This window comes from Poecilia reticulata, linkage group LG10 (genome assembly GCF_000633615.1).
Source record: "Poecilia reticulata strain Guanapo linkage group LG10, Guppy_female_1.0+MT, whole genome shotgun sequence".
NCBI classification, from domain to species: Eukaryota; Metazoa; Chordata; class Actinopteri; order Cyprinodontiformes; family Poeciliidae; genus Poecilia; species Poecilia reticulata.
In genome coordinates, this window is record NC_024340.1 from 30,480,905 (window position 1) to 30,500,102 (window position 19,198).

At 38.6% G+C, this 19,198-nt stretch overlaps 1 protein-coding gene across 6 annotated transcripts in view; it reads left to right on the forward strand.

Moving 5' to 3' along the window:
* The window catches only part of LOC103471835 (teneurin-3), a 190,344-nt gene that overhangs the window by 114,023 nt on the left and 57,123 nt on the right, over positions 1 to 19,198 (forward strand). For 3 of the 6 annotated variants that reach the window (XM_008421052.2, XM_008421051.2, XM_008421056.2), the window contains 7 exons: positions 1,898 to 2,108; positions 3,129 to 3,230; positions 5,272 to 5,466; positions 7,148 to 7,348; positions 14,757 to 14,942; positions 16,933 to 16,953; positions 19,037 to 19,060. In XM_008421052.2, the coding sequence (XP_008419274.1) occupies positions 1,898 to 2,108; positions 3,129 to 3,230; positions 5,272 to 5,466; positions 7,148 to 7,348; positions 14,757 to 14,942; positions 16,933 to 16,953; positions 19,037 to 19,060 (940 nt within the window). The remainder of the gene's footprint in view (positions 1 to 1,897; positions 2,109 to 3,128; positions 3,231 to 5,271; positions 5,467 to 7,147; positions 7,349 to 14,756; positions 14,943 to 16,932; positions 16,954 to 19,036; positions 19,061 to 19,198) is intronic. The other 3 variants (XM_008421055.2, XM_008421054.2, XM_008421053.2) reach the window with 2 other exon arrangements.

Here is a 19,198-nt window from a genome sequence, read left to right on the forward strand (position 1 = left end):
ATTGAATTCATCTGAAAAATGAACAAAACAGCAAAGTAAATTAGCTGCTTTAAACAACTTAGGATGTTTTTAGCAATTTTTATATGTTTCAACTTTCAGCCTCAGAAAACCTGGTAGTAGAGAGCGCCTGCTGAAGATCATGTAATGTCTGCACTCGGAGCACCTTGGTAGCATGAGTAGTGTGCATGCAGTGGGGGATGTTTGGCTTTGTAGTCACATGGTTGGTAGAAGTTCCTTCCAAAGTCAGAGAAGTATGGCTGAGGCTGGTGGGAGAGGGGAAAAAAATCCTTCTTATGTTGCAGAAACAGCAACACTAAGCTGCTTCCACATAATCAGGTTGGATGGATTGCATCCAGCTCGCCTCATTAAAGGTGTCTGAACTGTTTTTCTAAAAGTTTTTCTTGTAAAAATGCTAAGTAAATACAAAAAAATAGAATAGAGAAGGGGAACACAAAAACAAGCTAATGAGATAAAATAACTAAAAAAATAAATAGTAACAAAAATAAGAAATGTACATTATTAATCTCCCAAACGACATTTTTCTCTCCTTCATCAAGATGTTCTTGAAATTGTCTGAATTTCCAAATGTCTGTTTGTATGATGGGGATCTTTCTAATATTCACGTCAGGCTGTGCTTGTGTCAAAATAACCTTGTTGACTTTGATCTATAGTGGCAGCCATCATGCATGAATAAACAGACTGTTATATATCTGCAGAATCTCAACATTTGGGTAAAAATGGTAAAACTGTCCCATAAACACATTTTCTTCTTATATTGCAACATAATGCAGAAATTGTTAGAAATCTTACTGGGATCTACATATGGAAACTGAAAAAGAACGGTGCTTTTTAACTCGCAGCAACCTGCCTCATCTCTGGATTTGAATTGCTGCTCTTTTCAAAACGCAGCTACAGAGCCAATCTGTATGCATCACACTCCTTAGCAGCCCACAGACTCTTTTTCCAGCCACAGACTTCAGTGTAGACACAGTACATCTGTGTAGCTAACAACTGCTTTAGCCTGGGGATCTGCTGTCTTCATCTGCTGTGCTACTTTGCAGCCTGCAGCCTGTTTGGGGATTGTTTGTACTGTATGCACTGCGCTGTTTTTTGCTACACATTACAGCTCCAGTCAAAACGTGGTTCAGGTGCTGCTGAGCAGGTGCAATGAGAGCAGATGCACCTCTTTACTCATTGGCAGGAATAACCCGTTGCACCTTGTTTACACAGTAAATCAATGTTTTTTTTTAGTTTGAGAAGAAAAAAGAAATACTCTCGTGCAATAAGAAAAGGGAAAAATACACAAAATCTGTTATATTTGATATGTGTATTTTTATCAGAAATCTATGTAAATAAATGTAAATATAAGGGAATTTAAACATATTAAACATTAGAGACATTAAAATGTGGCATTCATGCTAAACTTAATCTGGAAAAACTAAACAGATACATATTTTCTTCATTCCATGCAGATGAAGCAGCGTTAAACCAATCTGACTTTTAGACAAGGATTTTCACACCACATTGTCAAGGTTAATTTAACAGACTGTAATAAACACATAATGTATTTTAAATTCCCATCAGGCTTCACAACGTAGCTTTTGCATTTGCCTCAGAGCCGTATCAGTTCCATCAGTACACAAACACCTCTCCAGACAATATCTATCAACTCCAAATACCTGCCACAGGAAAATCAACAATTATTATACGTGAATATTTACTATGTATACACAATCCACTTCTGGCTGTTTCTTGCTTCAAAACTTTGCATATATACCATCAGAGGGAAATCCACTGGTTGCATACAAAGTATCCTACACAAAAACATTCTTACTTTTTAGACTGATTAGCAAACACTTCTATCTGCTGACAAAAGCTCTCTGTGTTTTTTGTACAGTATGACTTTGTGGAGCTCCTGGATGGCAGCCGGCTCATTGCCAAAGAGCAGTGGACCCTGAGCGAACCAGACACAAGGGTCCGGATTGATCACCCGGTCACCGTCCACCAAGCCGGATTCATCCAGTACCTGGACTCAGGGGTGTGGCACTTTGCATTTTATAACGACGGACGAAGCGTGGAAGTTGTCTCCTACAACACTATTATCCAGGGTGAGAGGACACACGTCTGCTGGGAGGGATAATGAGTGTGAATGGTGTGTAATGACATGTTTGGAAGGTTTTAATTTCCTGGAACAGCTGGGCCTGAATGTGAGTATCTGAGAATCTTTCCCTGACAAATTGAGTTTCCACAAAGTTTGAGCAGCGCACAGCGTCGATTTAGGTCTTCATTCCACTGCAGTGGATTATTGTGCTTAGCACTATAATGCAAGACTGTACAGAGCATTGATCCTACCCTCCTAACAACCTCTTCCGTGTTCTGAAGTCTGTGAAATTTCCTTGTGGGTTATGGAGAAGGAAAAACACCAGGGTTGAGTTAACGTTTTTCTTTTTCTTTCCTTTGGGGAGTCCCATTGATCCAGCCCTACAAATATGAAGGTATCGATGTGTGAGGTCAAAATTGCTTGAGTCTGACACTGGCTCAATGAACATCCAATACAAGCTAAAGTAATAACATAAAAGTTGGCCCTCTTAACGCCCATCAAAATGAGGGCCCTGGTCTTTTGGGGCTACGATTTATGAGCGTTGGTCTGTTGAAAGAACACAAGATCTGTCTGTAGGATATGTCAGATTAACTTCAACTCAGAGAGGATTTGAGCTGTAAACACTCAGGAGATTGCATGGCTTGTGTGGGCATGATCAGTCATTCACGGGGCTGGGGTGTTGGTGATGCAGAAGAGGAGACAGCAGGGGAAGGAAATGTCTCAAGGACATGGAATTATGTGGTCTAATTTAAAATGCATCTTTGTGGATTTTACTTAACAGGGCTTAGTTGCGAACGGTAAGCATTCAGTGCACAGCTATGGAGGCTTAGACCTTAGTGGGACATAGACAAACAGCTGTAAATGTATGCCATGCTGGATCAGAGCACAGCACATAAGAGACACGTAATTCTTTGAAGAAGTCAGCTTGGTTTCCATGCCGTTTTCTTTCACTATGCAGTTGTTAAAGGTTTTTTGCAACATGACAGTTCATAGAGGTATTAATAGCTGCACACCTCTGCACCCACAGAGTCTGTGACAGAGTGCACACACAACTGCTACGGGAATGGAGAGTGTGTGTCGGGATCATGCCACTGCTTCCCTGGATTCATAGGACCTTACTGCTCCAGAGGTAATTACTCAGCTTTAATAATTGCCTTAAATGGTCCCTTCAGTCTTTTTAGGGCTTATCAGTTCAATATTCTTTTAATGGAAAATTGATCTGATAAGTTTAACATGGACCTATTTCACCTTAATCTCAACAAGTATATTTTGTCTGTCTAACCCAGGCCACAGTTCAGTTTGATTTTATTCCACCCATCTAGACTTCAGAGTAAAAATTTTTCTTTTTTTATTTCCACCTTAATAATACTGAGGTAAACTGAATCTGGCCCAGTGGGCTTACTCAAGCTGGAGAAAAATTAGCTAAATCAATTTCCATCTCTTGAGTTTGACTGATAAATTGCGTTTGCTTGAATTAGCTTCCCTTCATTCTTAAAGGTAAACATGAAAATCAAGAACTCTAGTTCCCTGAGAACGACATTCAACCTGGACAGGTAGCCAGTTCGTCACACAGGCTGAAAGAAATATGTCAAATATTTACAGTCCACATATTATAAAACTTTCCATTGGACACAATTGTTAGAGCTGTTTCTGTTTTTGTGGATATCTAAGCTAACAAGATATTTGGACTAATTTAAAGCAGAAATAAGAGCAGGCATTACTCCACTACCTGCACATCTGGAATATTTCCTTTTTTGTTTCCATTTTGATGAATGCTTGCAGTCATGTACTGAGTAAAATATTTTTATAACATGCCATGTGCATGTAGGCATCCTATTGGGTTTCACAGCTCAGGCTGGGTACTAATTGGACTTGAGTTCATAACAAGTCTTCCATATGGAGACATTCTGTTGACTAAACACAATTTATATGAGAATGTAGATCCTTACCTTAGCTTTACAACTTTGAGGTTGAATTTTTTTTAAATGTATAAAACACAGCAGCTTTGTCGTTCAGCCTTCCTGTGAGAAGTCTTGCTCTCTCTCGCTCTCTCACAGCCTGACTGAACTGCAGAATCCTCTTCTCTTGTTTTCCCTTAAGCAGCTTCTTTTGGTGCAGTGCTTTCTCCATCTTTATTTTAAACATTTGACTGATTCTGAAAATAGTTAAATGAGTGACTTAAGCCATTAGAACATGGCCTTACAGTGGTTCTGCCTCAGTCAGTCCCGACCGGAACAAGCAGTTCCTGCCCATCTTTCATGGGTTCTACCCGGGCCAAGCTGGGTTTTGCTCACAATCTGTTTCATTGACAGCAGACTTCCTTCGCTGATTGGGTTGAAACAAAATGAAACGGCTACATTTATTTGAGTGAGGCATAATAAAATGTAACATCAGCTATAATCGTAACTAATAATAATAATTACCATATGGCTAAATAAAAAAATAAATGAACGTTGCATGGATTTCAGACCTTAATAAAAATGTTAGTGCACAAGATAATGTGCTCTGAGATGCCTTCCCCTTGTTTCATTCATTTTGACTGCAGAGGGCCTTGCATGCCACTCTGTGCTGTTGCTGCACACAGTCACTGAAGCCACTGTTGGGATGTGTGTATCTGGATTACATTTCATCTAACCACAACCTCAAGGTTCTGCTGAGTATCGCTGCAAATGACATCAGAGCATCGACCACAGCTCCTGCGTGCTCACACTGGCCCACATTCTCATGTTCCCGCCCATTTTCATCCCACGATACTGAGGAACACACACACCGATGGAGACACACCCAACTTAGCTCAAACCAAACCAGCTGGAGTGAGACTTCACAAACCAGAAGAGGCTTTCGTAGCAGCTTCTACATGGGAAAAAAATGTTTTTAATGTGACCTTTTGGTTGTGTTCATTGATCAGAAGAAATATATAATACTAAAAGCTTTAATACTTTTTTGACGACCCGGTTACCTGTCAGAACCAATATTTTTGAAAATTTGCGAGATTAGTCCTAAATATGACCTCCCAGCAACTTCCTGGTGCTTCTCTACAAGAATATTACAGCTACATAAAGTTTAATGTATGTAGATTTTATTTAATAAAGCTAGAACATAATCTAGTCATGGTCCAAACTTACATTTTTGCATAATTTTGACTCCTCAAACATGATCTCTTTCCTCAGCTGCTTGCCCCGTGCTGTGTAGCGGTAATGGCCAGTACACCAGGGGGCGCTGTCAGTGCTACAGCGGCTGGAAGGGCACAGAGTGTGACGTTCCAGCAACCCAGTGTATCGATCCGCAGTGTGGGGGACACGGACTCTGTGTGGCGGGAAATTGTGTGTGCAACACCGGCCACAAAGGAGTCAACTGTGATCAAGGTAAGCCAGAAAGAAAAACTCTTCCTGCTGGATTCAAAGCCGGCCGATGCAACACGTTTCTCTGATGCTCTGGGGAAATCGACTCATTCTGCTAGTGAAACAATCGGCGTTTTCAACTCCACCAAGCGGATAATGCTTTGGATGTTGTTATTGATATTGTGTGTATAAATTAACTCTCTTTAAGTGTTGAGACCTCATCGGGGGTACAAGCTTGAACAGTCTGAGCTTTGCCCGTCGATGCAGTCCCCTACCACAGGCCTCCAGATGATGACACCTGTGAAAATCAATCAGTTTGTGGCATCTGCTCCTCTGTTAAGAAAGAGCTGCTTCCTCTTTCTTGTCAGCTGCCCCTCCCACCTCCACCCCTTTCACTTCATTGCATTTAACTTTATTGATCTGCATGCAGATAAAAGGCAATTATCAGCTCAGATTTACATGTGGGAGTTGTTGACCCTACATGGTAAAGCTATTGAGTTCACTAATGAATATGTTGAGGTTTCTTTGGAGGGAAGAAGCATTGCAGAGGAGCTGCATCTGTAGGTCTTTGAGGATTTCCTGATTATTTTAAGTTTCCTTGCAAATATAAAAATGCATTAAAAAGTAGGGCTGAAACAATTAATGGTGATGAATTGATTATTGGAATAATTGTTAGCTAACTGGTGTATATTCAGACTCAAGAAAGGTGAATTGCTGAAAGAACACCACAGTCAGAGCAGAAATTCAGCTAAAACTATACAAAATATATATGCATTTTACATTTACGATTAAAAAAACTCTTTATTTGTAATGTTCTCCCAAAGTTCTTTAAGTGGAAGAGTATTTGCTTCACCTGGTTGAAATTCAGAAAAGATATCTCCTTTAAAGAAAATTTTTCTGACCAGGTAATAATTAACTAATAAAAATATAATCAAAAGACCTGCTCTACACTTTATTGAGGCAAAGTCAAACAGGAAGGACTGAATTTTCCACATGTTGATGTTGGAAGTATTTTTTAGCTGCATATGCATCATTTCCACAATCACTAAAAAACCTACAAAAATAAGGTTTATTTTCTTATTTAAAAAAGAATGTAATTATTATTTTATTTGCATTTTCTTGTGCATTTCTACTGTATAAAAAAGCTGAAGTGGTTGAATGAAAATTTTACATAATATTCCTTTTTTCAATTAGAGCAATCGATTAATCGTCAGAATAACTGATAGAATTATTGATTACTAAAATATTTGTTAGTTGCAGCCTTATAAAAATGGGAATAAGGCAGAAAGATGGAATATTTTTGGCAACTCTTTCTAGTTAGTAATAGGTTGATTATGTAGGTCATAATTGGCAATTATTACCCTAGATCAGTATAGTAATTGATCATATCAGTCTAGACACTAATTGGGCATTGTTTCACAGTGCCTATAATGGAGCATAATTATACTGTTTCTATGTTGGAACGACCCAATAATACATCGTAGAGCAGCTAGTTGAACATCGGGTGGAAAATTACTATTGGCAGCAACGAAAGCCTGCGAAAATTTCAGCTGCGGCTCGATCGCCATCATCCGGCTCTCGAGCTTTTCCTCTCTGAAAGTGACTTTTGGCTGGTTGAAGATTCAGAGTGGCCAGGGTAAATAAATATGTTTAAATCTAGAAGTGGCAAAGTGACATAGCTGTCACCCTGGCTGTGTGTCTTCAGTGGACTGTGTGGACCCGACGTGCTCCGGTCATGGAGCCTGTCATCACGGCGAGTGCCACTGCAACCCGGGATGGGGAGGGATCAGCTGCGAGATTCTGAAGAGCACTTGTCCAGAGCAATGCTCCAGTCACGGCACGTTCAACACCGATACGGGAAGCTGCGTCTGCGAGGCCAAGTGGACGGGAGCCGACTGCTCCATAGGTCAGAAACCATTTTATCCATTCAATTGTTGCATGTGTCGACTGGAGGATGTTTTCATGTTGTTAATTCTGCAACTACTCGCCTCTGCGAAATGAGAGTGTTGAAAGTGACGACAGAACGCGCTCCTTAAACCCCGCATAACGGCTTTGAAACAGCATATTTGTGTCATGAATGTATAAAATTTACAGGCTTATTCAAGAAGCTCAGCAATTAAAAACCCAAGAATTACAGCTGTTATGTTTGACCTTCTAACTGGAATATGGTAAATTACTGATTCCCAGATGAATAGCTCACTACTTTTTCTGTTGAGTGACTCAATTGTTAATCAAGAGTCTCAGCTGTAATTAAATTTTAGTATTTTAATTAAACTTGACAGTTCTGGTGTTTTTAAACTTTTTCGATGTAATCACTGGAGGCAGAAAGTTAGAAGCTTTCAGATCCCAGACAAACACACGCACCCACACACACACACACACACACACACATGCTTTCCTCACCAAAGTTAAAGAAGATATTAAGCTTTGCAGAAATGAATCTGTAGCCTTTTCTTCCCATTCAGTCCTTTTTTATTGATGATTGAGCTATAATGATTTCTGCTGGAGCAATCTGTGTGGTTAGATCTGTGGGATTATGTCTTTTCCACTGTATCCTTGGGTAATGTTTCAGCCACGCTAGCATGTAATTGGCACCACATTTCTCCGTATTTATTCCAAACAAACTCCCCCCTCGCTGCGCCAGGCACCAGGTCCACCAAACAGCAGACGTATGCGCCTTTACTAACAGGCTGCAAGTTGAAATAACACGTCTCTGCTGCAGCACAGTAGGGCCACATGTGGGTGTCTTATTATTCGGAGAGTTTAGGAATAATTGTTCAACTTGGCAGCACAAGTCCTGATGAAATTATGACAGCTGTGATGGTGATATATGGCTTACTTTCAAATTATTATAAAAAAAAATTGAAGTGGGAAAATCATAGATTTAGGTATTAATCATCTCTGGTTTTAAAATATAATTTAGTGAGCTAGAAAGATAATTTATTTTCTGAAATTAATGTATGACAATTTGGAAAGAAAGCTCTGAATCAATCATATACCTTATTTTCTTCCGATATTTTCCATAAGGAAGCAACAAAATTACTCATTTGTGATGTCCCACTAATTCGTAGCGTGCGTCTGCAGCCACGGTGATAAATGGGAGCGTGAAGTCCGCTTTAAACTGCCGCGATGCTGCCGGTGCTGTGTTTGAGAGCACTGCATTACAGTCCTCTATTTTCTTTAGGAAGGTTACTTATTTTCAGCAAGGTAACACTTTCAGTGCATGATTGGCATGAACAATTTAACGATTGTGTCGACTTGTTCAAACAATGTAACCAGCTCCAGCTGTTTGGACAGGGAGATTTTTCGATGTCTTTTGGCACAATGGAATGCCTCAATGTTTTATATGTAGAAAATAATCTGAGGGTGAGCACTGAAAATAAATCCAACACAAAATGCTTTCCTTGAGTCTTCGAAGACAAATGTTTACATCTGATAGCTGCTCACGCTTGGAAAGTTTGGTGAATAAACAGGAGGACTGAGGAGAGACTCCTCTGGAGATGATACTTCATTATCAGTTTATCATTTAATACGGCAGCTGGTCGTTTCCACCTTTCGTCTTTTCATACTTAGAGATTTTTTTTTATCTTGTTGCCTCTGACTGCCGGGAGAAGGAGCCGTCCGCTGTGAGACGCTGCCTTACCGCCTTAGAGACCTGTCACACCCAGAGCAATTTTCTTTCTTTTATACAAGCACAATTTAAAAAACTTAAACATCATTGAAAGGTTAATTTATTTCAGTTTGAACAATGAAGCTTATATATATGATTGACACCCACACAGACTGATAAATTCCAAGCATTTATTTCTGCTTGCTAATTATGGCTTATAGCAAACAAACACCCAAAATTCACTTTCATAGTAAAATAATACATAAGACAATGTTTAAACAAAATCTATTTACAGAGAAATCTGCTGCCTTTTCAGCCGTCCAGCAGACAGATTGCTTTATACAAGCACATTAATGGAAAGTTCAGTAGAAGGAAAAAAAGCACGGTAGGAAAAGGGCATGATCAGCGAGGATAACGGCAGAGAAAAATGGCTGGACTGTTGCTCTTTGGTCATAATTACAGTCAGACGGTGCTATATCCATGCAATAAAAAGGCTTAGTGGAAGGAAAACATGTGGTGAAGAAAGCCATACAAGGACAGCCACAACATTTAAATGAGTGTGAGGCAAAGCCCTTTCGAGAGTTCAGGGAAGATTCATGTCTTTTCAAATGAAAGAAAATGTAGCATTAATTTGCTGCAGTGTGGAGAGAAATCCGCAAAGTAGTTAGTTACCTTTAGTTTTTACAGTTACTATACAGCATAATTAAATACTCTACATTGAAACCAAAGAACAAAACCTGTTTCTAGGTCAGCGGATGTGCACCAGTTTTTTCCATCAGGCATTCAAAGTTTTCAGTTTTCATCTCCTGAATGGCCAATCTGTATTACTTATATTTAAATACCGTAACGTTATTGGCACACAGGTAGAGAAGGAGCCAATCAGGACGCAAAACAAAATGCACTGTGAAAAAATCTGCACAAAAAAATCCGTGAAGCAGCGAGACCGTGAAAGGTGAACCACGTTATATCGAGGGATCACTGTGTTTATTTTGATTGTGTAGACGCCATTGTTTAATTATATGAGAAACTAAATATTGTATTTTTAATGATAGTGATCAACCTGTTATGAATATGAGTTTCCTTTTTAGTATTGAATTATTTAAATAAAATGTCACTATTGTATTGTGATGCATCTGTAGTTTACTTCCTGCAGGACTTTGGTGGTAGTTATTTTTACTGTAATCAGGACTCATAATCTGTCATGTTTCATCAGATTAAACTGGTTCTAACATGGATCAGAGCCACAGTCTGTGACAAAAAAAATAAAAATACCTCAACAAACCTAAACTGTCCCAGACATTTCAATATTTAAACATATTTAATCTTTGTAAATCAACAAAAATACAAATAAATGAATAATTTTCATTTATCATAGTGTGACTTGGAAGTAGACTGGCATTAAAATGGTTTATGTACAGATGTACAATGGGTGTAAAAGTTACTAGAAGTGATTCAATGCTCAGCCTGATAAAAAAATAAATGATTTTAACAGTCACAAACGTCTTTGTGTTGTTTAGGAAGAGATGACATCTGCAACGTGTTTATAATCTCCAACAATTTAAACCTAAAAAAAAATCAGATTTAATATGTTTTGAGCTAATTAAGCCATACTGTGGGTGAGATCACACTCTTACAGTTTTGTAATCAACACCTTTATTGAAGATGAAACATATGTTAATACCAAAGCTCTTATTCCTATGAATCTTAGCATATGTTCTGCCTTTGCATGTGTGGACTTAGAGATTAGTTGGAAATAATCTTTGGTAGCAGCTTCATGTGATGTGGGGAAAAAGAGACATTTTTGTCTTCCTGTCTGCCTGCAGCCGTCTCTTCATTAGTTACCTTCTGTGCGTTAGATGGGTTTGCCTTTCGACACAGGTAGGTGTCTTGTTAGTTCAAAGGCTGGCCCCTCCTGGCTGCTATCTGAGAATCAGGTGATTTATGCGCCGTTGCCCCTCTCAGAGATGACTCCTTCCCTGCGTGTTGCAGCCGAAGAGGAACACATACTGAGTCAAACAATTAAAAGCAGAACTTTCAGTCTGTTTCAGCCTCTTTAAAAGAGTTGAGCGTATCTCTTTTGGGCTGAACTTGTGAAAATCAAAGCGTAAATGCGTCGGGATGGTGCGTTTGAAGACCTTTTGAAGCAGCATGAAGCCAGTTTGGATGGGCCCAGGAACAAAGGAACGATTGTGTTAGAGAACAAGATTTTTTTTTCCCTCCTTTGTGTCCCACTTCATTTAGGTTTTGTCTAAAGAAGTAATTTTCAATTCTTTTCAAGTGTTCAAAAATTCCAGACAAATCAACTCGCGCAGCAGGACATCTTGTCAATAGCAGAACTGATAAGACTGGCCTCGCTGCGGTGCGGTCCAAGAGTTGGGGAGTTTACCCATCTGGCTGGGTGGAGGATTCCTTCGTAATTAATGCTGCGGTTCTTCTTCAATTAAATAAACTTTAATTAACAAGCTGTAGCATGGATCGACCGCCCACAACCCCCATCCAGCTCGAGTCAGGGGCATGTTAAAGGCAGATAAACACTTTTGCACTAATGAAAAATTGATTGCATAGATTCTATGAGAAGGAGGTATTCCTTTGGAATTAAATGACTCCCCTCCAGAGGCACGCTTAATATTCTACAGTGTCTGCTCAGCTTAATCAGAACCATCCAAGGTCCCTCAATCGAAGAAAAACTCCATTCAGTGAGCTGGAGGAGACAGACAGTCAAAAAAACCTCGACGAAGGGGATGAGTGAGGGCAAAACAGTGGGAGTGGACTGGATTAAAGGAAAAATCATCAGGAATATGAGGAGCTACTTTATTATTTTCCTGTTACATTGTGAGCTGCAAATGATTCTGGTTCATTTATTTTGTCTGAAGTCGATATGAAATGCAGAATAAAATCTTACCAATTTCCTATAAACATGTTGGATATAAAAACTTACCGGGTGTCAGTGTTTTTTTTGTTTTTTTTTTGTTGTTGGTCATTTGATTTTCCTTTAGAAATGGTTCCACAATAAGTTTCAAGGTAATTTTTTTTGTCTTCTGAAATGAAAATTTAAATTTAATCACATTTTAAAAATCTTGCTCATCCCTTTTTGACACTTAAAAAGGCAAACACTTTGTATTTTGATTTTAATTTAGATTTTTTAAAACAAAATCAATTACTTCTTGTTTTTTTATCACCCATTTCTAAAAGGCAAACCAAATGACCAAAGGATCCACTGATCCTGGAGGTAATGATCTATTTCAACTTCAAAACAACAATTTAATAGTAATGTTGTCTTATTAGTCATTTAGAGACTGACTTGCAGGTGAATTTTGTATCGTTATTCTACTTCAAAACCCAAGTTTGTTTTATCTCAACACCAAACATGTGACCTCTGAAGGATTGGTCTAATTCAGCAGATTTAAAACTGCAATTTCCTCATGTTGTCAATCCATAAAAGACGACAGAAGACATCACTCATGCCACAACACACAGCATATACAATCCATCTAACAGGTCAGGTCGAAATACAAAATAAACACAATGAAATAAAACCAAAATTCTGCAAAGAGTGATTGAAAATGACAAACAGCTGATTAACGGCATTAAAATGGTCAAATTAGATGCAATTAGGATTAATTGCATATCCATAGTAACAGTAAAAGTTACTGTGTCAGAAGCACTCAAAAAGGAGCAGCTAAAACAACTAAAAATCAGATTACTTTCACCAGAGAAATCAATACACAATATTTAGTTACTAGCCAAACAATGAAAGAGGAAGACTTACAACACCAGGGACGCATAAACATCGGTTAAACCAAAACGAGTGTCCAAAGAAAGACGAGGATCTTCTGATGAATGAAAGTCAATGTGTCCTGATGGAGCTGAAACAGGAGCCATCTCTGAGACATTTTGCAGAGTTGAATCATGACCTTTGACCTTACCTGTGACAATTGTTCTGGGTTCTAATGTGACCACCTGTTTGAGTCATCGATGAGCTCTTGGGGTATATTCACCACTGTTCCATGCTCTCTCCACTTGTGGATAACATTTCTCATTATGGTTCCCTGGAGCCTCGAAGCCTTAAAAAAAGTTATTTTTCTTAAAGTGTTCTCTGGCAGCAGAAATCTGTGTTCTACAGATTTGATAGTAGGTCTTGTTTTGTGTAAAATCTGCACGTCTCCATCTCCCGTAAGAGCAGAAGCAGCTTGTAGAGCATTAGCTTTAACATGAAAAACTCAGATTCCTCACCAACAACACATCCAATCCTGTCAATTTTCTGAAGACAGCACATATCTGCAACAGCTGCTCTTCTGTTTGCAGTGCTATAAGAAAGCATGTTCATTACACATCTCTGAGTCGAGACAAAAGAACCCAGCTTCAGTCTGTTAAGACGAGGCAAGTGAGGCTTCATAATTTGCCAGAGTGCTTATTTTGGAAGTTTTCCCACATACAGTAATTGCAGTTCTTTATTCTTACCAGCTTTTTACACATAGACAGGTTTTGTTTCATTTTAATAGAGCCGCACTGATAAATAATGCAATCCATGAAAATAGTGGAGCATTAAAGTGTGAAAGCATCACAAACAAAAGTCTGTTTTTATTTCTTTTATTCCAAGGTAGTTATTGAGACAAATGCTTAATGTATGTTGTAAACACTTCCTGATGACAGCCACTTGTTAGAGGGATTGAAGCAGTTTGCTGATAGGATAATTTCAGCCCTCAAAAATGTGCAGCTGAAGGAAACAGGATTAAGTTGATGTGGTCTGACTCTGAAAGCTTCCTTCTTGTGTTTTTAGAAAACTATATGCTTCTATTTAACGTTTAAGATTTTATTCAATTTTTGTAAAACAGTCACTTTTCATTTTGCTTCAATGTGCTTCAGAGATGTCTTAATGTTTCCAGGCTCTGGGAATTGATGGAAATATATTTTTTGGCAAACATTTTCACTCTTTGGAGCAAAAATTATGCTGTTAAGTTACAAGTTCGAATTTGCAAGCATCACTTTTCTCATACTTGGGATGATGCTTACATAAGTATCCAAAGCTCCATGGATTTTTATACTTTAAATTTACAAAAAGTTACACATAGTTGTTCAGTGGAAACAAATGTACAGATGGTTCTCTGGGGTTTTACCAAATAAAAATCTAAAAATGTGACATGTATTTGCATTGGGCCTCCTTCAGGCGTATCAGAATAAAGGGGATAGAATACTTCTGGGGTTAGAAATTAGTGTTTCTTATAAACTGTTTGAAAAAATAGCCACATTTGCTTTTATTTATACTTAATAATAGTAGCTTCTTTTTGTTGGCCTTTCACATAAATTTGAGAAAGTTCAAGGTGTCTGAATGTGTTTGCAGCACTTCATATCGGCAGGAAAAAAATGTTTGCCTACTCCTCTGAGATCAAAGGTTCCTGAGAGAGTCAGGATCTGAAGTCTTTCATGTAAAAATACTGCAATAAAAATCTAGCAAACTAATAATTACTGGTCACATTTAATCTTATCAGGCATTTCAGTGGTTGCAGCATTTAGCCCCAGTACAGAGGAAGTTTTGCAAACAAATTTTATTTACTGTTGAACTTTTTGGCCCAGTTTAACTCTTCTGAGCAAACATCAGAGAGGGATTTTTACTTGTTTTTTTAGTGGTAGATGCAGAAGGGGGTAGAGGGCTTTCACAGAACAGAAGATGCATGTTTCAGCAGCTCTCTTGTTTCTGCAACAGAGGTGTGTGTGGTGGACTGCGGTTCCCACGGCTCCTGCATCGGTGGTGCGTGTCACTGCGAGGAAGGCTGGACGGGACCAGAATGCGAGCAGAGGGACTGTCACCCACGCTGCATCGACCATGGAGTCTGCCGAGAGGGCAAGTGTGACTGCCACCAGGGCTGGACGGGCGAGCACTGCACCATCGGTGAGCCACGGCGACACACACACACCTACACACGCTTCCCAGAGAGACCCAGGCCCCAGAGGGAGCTCATCTATTGGCAGGCATAAAAGGGCAACGCTGGAGTGTGAACGCTGGTATTTTCAGAAAGGGTTTGAGGCATTAGATCATTTTATACTTCTGTTGCTGCCCACGCTCTCCTAACAACCACCACAAACTAGTCAGGAGTTGTTAGTGATGTTTTCAGGGTGCACAGCTCAACCTCTGCTGGCTGGAGTCCAGTTTCCACAGGAAACTGAAACCATCAGAGCAGCCAGGAGGCGGTCTGTCAAACTTACTGAAAACCATTAAAGCACTGGTTCCCTAACATATTCCCTAACTGATGTGAATGGAAATATTTAAATCTTTTTAAGAACAGATTGCTGAAAATCAGAGTTTTTGTGAAAATGTTTAATATTCATGTGGTAAATCTTTGAATATTGCTTCCTTTTTTTTGTCATCTGTTGCTCTTTTTTTCTTCTGCTGTACACATTCTCCCTTCAAAAGAACCACATATTAACTTTGTAATTTATATAAAAAATTAATATATTCCACCTTTTAAACTGCTGAAGTGGGTCTTCTGTATTAGTGAGTCAAGGGCAGGTATTAAGGGAGCCACGAAACCGTTGGAAGGCCTCTTTGGAATATCGTTTTTTTCCAAAATAGCAGTGCTTCACCTGGCATTAATGAGGATAATGAGTTCTGAGATGCCACTTCTTATTGACCTTTACTTCAGACTTCCTCCACATCCTCCCCTCTGCCAAAGGTCCTGTAGTTAAACCTTGACACCCAGCCTCAAACACCATTCTCCCAAGTGTCATCCTCCTGCCTCTTCATGGCGGCACATTAGCCACGAAACAAAAAGATCCGACTCTCCAAAACTCTCAAGTCCTAATTACGTATTTACAGGTCCTCTCTCAAACAATCCCCTCTCTGCCGCCCGGGTCCACCTCTGAGGCGAGAGGAGATTGCAGTGAGGGAGTTGTTGGAAGGGTCACATTCCTGATCTTATTAATCTTTCCCTCCTCTGGGGCCGCCTCTGCACGTCATCCATTTTCTTTCTTTTCTTCTGTTCGAGGCTCCCGTCGGGAAAGTAACTCCATGCTTTGGACTCCCATGAATAGGCAGTGCGCTACCTTTTCTTAAAGGAACTGGGAGCTTATTTTGTCTTTCAAACTCTGAATAACCGCCATTTGCACAAAGCGCCTTTTAATCACATTACATGGTCAGCGCCTGAATGGAGCACTTCCTTGGTCATTCTTTTTCACAAGCATCTAGATCCTGTTTTATATGCAAGGCTTACCCTATTGTCAACTGCTTTCTCAGCACCGCGGTTTGCTGCGAAGGTGTTTTTGATTTGTCTCAGCGTAAAATCACTGAAGTGGAGGTGATGAAAAGATGTAAAAAAACAAAAAATAAAAATAAATAAAAGCACAGAAGCAGAGGACTCTGCTTCCTGATCCATTCGCATTGGAAGCTGAGGCCGTACACATGCTGACAAGCAGACAGAGAAACGTTTTGATGCAGACCGGGATGAAACTGATTCAGATGGTCCGAAAACAAAGAAAAGACAAACTGCGCACGTTTTAAATGAGAAAAAGCAGATGGAGAGTGTTAACAAAGGCTTCGTTTTACCCAAGACAAGCTGCAGAATTGATTCAAGCTGGTTTTTTAAACAGAAATATATCCACAAATCAAGGCTCTTTTACCCATTGGGACATTTAGTATTCTGGTTAATCACTCCAACTTTATTTTAAAAGTTTTTTACTCCTTTCACTAAGCTAGAAAAAAGCTTCTATAACTGTAGCTGCTGTTACTTCTGTCCATTTCTCCGATAGATTTTCTGTTTGTTTCTCCCTCTGCATTCCGTTGCCTAACTCTTTCCTATATCCATTCTCTTCTTTATTCCCTGTTTCTATGCCTGTCTGCCTCCCTCTCTGTCTCTTTCCGACTCCGTCTTGGCTTACACGTGTAGCCTTGGATTCCAGAGTATCAGGTAAAAAGACTTTCCTTTATAAAATATAATTTTTTTTTCTGTGCTTCTAATCAAACTGAACCAATGTTTTGCTTAAAACTGCAAACACTTTAAAGCAGAAATTTGGTGAACTTGCATCTTCCCTCTCTTTCATTAACACTAGCCATACAGGTAATCCTCAATAAATTATGTTGTCATTTAAAGTAAATTATTTACATTTTTAAATTAAATGTTTTTTCCCTTGAATTTGGATAATTATGTCTTAACACCTAATAAAAAAACAAAATTCAGTTTCTAAGAAAATACAATATTGCACAAGAGGAATAAATCAGGATTTTTAATGAGTAACATGTCAGCCGATTGAAACGTATGGACATGTGCTGTACAGTACTAGATTGGGTCTGCTTTTGGATGAATTAGATGCTGTGGGAGATATTTGTACTTTTGGCGGTGTGAGCAGCTGCCAAGTCCTGTTGGAGAATGAAACGAGGAACTCCATAAAGTCTGTCAGCAGAGGGAAGCGTGACCTGCTCCAGAGTGTCCTGGTAGACGGCAGCGCTGATTACATGGTTCCCGAAATCATTACTGAATCTGAAAACTTCAATTTAGACATGAAGCAGCTTTGATTCTGTGGCTCTCTACCTTGATTTGTAATTGAAATATCATATTTTCTTGAATTCCAAAAGAGTATTTGAATCTTTCCTGAACTTTTGAATCTTTTAAATGTTGTGGTTCTTCTACCGCATGTTTTCCTTCCTCTAAACTTTGCATTAAACTAGACATAGCACTGTCTTAACAGCCAGTTGATTCAGCAATTGCTTATGGAAATTAACAGACAACCATAAAGACAGCAGTTTTTTCTGTTTTTTTTGTGTGTTTTTGTTAGATCTCGTGTCAGATTCAAGGCACATACTGTAGGTTTTTATGTATGGGACATACAGTAAATATGACCTTCAATATAAAGGTTGTATACTTAAATATTATTTTTCAATCAAATACTGCCAAATTATATTAAAGTAATAGTTCCATGTTATTTCATTTTAAGAATTACTCACTGAATACAGATACAAATATTTATTCATATTTTAACAATGTGTTAATGGGTTCATCATTACATTCAGCCACAACTGAACATTTGTGATTTGATATGGTCCAAAATATAAATTAGTTTAATTTTAATTGGCTAATTTTGATTAATTATATGTATAAATTTTAACTTGTTAAAAATTGTATCCAAAATAATAGCTTTATTTCTTTTTTAATTTTTTTAATTTTTTGCATATGACAGTTCCAGCTGGAACCTTTGTGCTTGTGTGTTTCTGTCACATCCATATATCTGATGCACAATCAACAGCAACAATATTCCGTCCTTTGGCTCGTTGGGGGTTAATTTTTGCCTCAGAAACGATCTGATGTGACGCTGAAAAAGATTATCGTTGTGTACAAGCTGAGCAAAAAGGAGAATTAATAATTTATCAGCAAATAAGTTTTTTTTTATTGAAAATGTTGCTTATATTGCTAATATGAGGTTTTCCATTAAAATGTGATTATTTGTGATTAATTAATTACAGATCCTGCAATTACCTCAATTAAAAATGTATCTTATTTATCTTAAATGATACTCAAATTTTCTGAGAAACTGAAATTCGTTTTTTTAATTACCTGCAATCCATAATTATGAAAATGTTTTTATTTATTTGATTTCATTTATTTCAGACAAAAGTTTAAAATATGTGTAACAAAACTGAATGCATTTAAAAAGATGATTTTTGAAATAATTTTCAACAATATTCTAATTTATTGAGATGCACCTGTATGCTGACACCCAAGCTTAGTATTAACAATCATCATGAATACTTTGACTTACGTTCCAGTTGAATTTAGAGTCCAGCTAAACGGCGGTGAATGCAACGACCTGCAGGACCTCTTCTCTAAATATTTAAGCTACGTTTGCAGGCAGCTGTGCTCCAGACACTGCTAACACTTTTTTTTTCCTTCTGCAACTTACTCTAAGTAAATGTGTTTGCCAGTCTTAGCACACTGCCACCGCAGAGATAAGTAATTTTCTTTTCCAAATGTTTCCCTTTCCTCGGATGTGTAATAGGAGCAGTCAAGATAGGATATAAAGGTAAATTGAACCACTACCCCCACAAGGGAGATTGTCATGAACAATCCCTCCCTGCTCTCTGTCTCTCCTAGCACGGCGTATATACACCTGTTTTATGTCCAAGTCGATCATAATGTTTCTGCTGTGATCCTGCTCCCC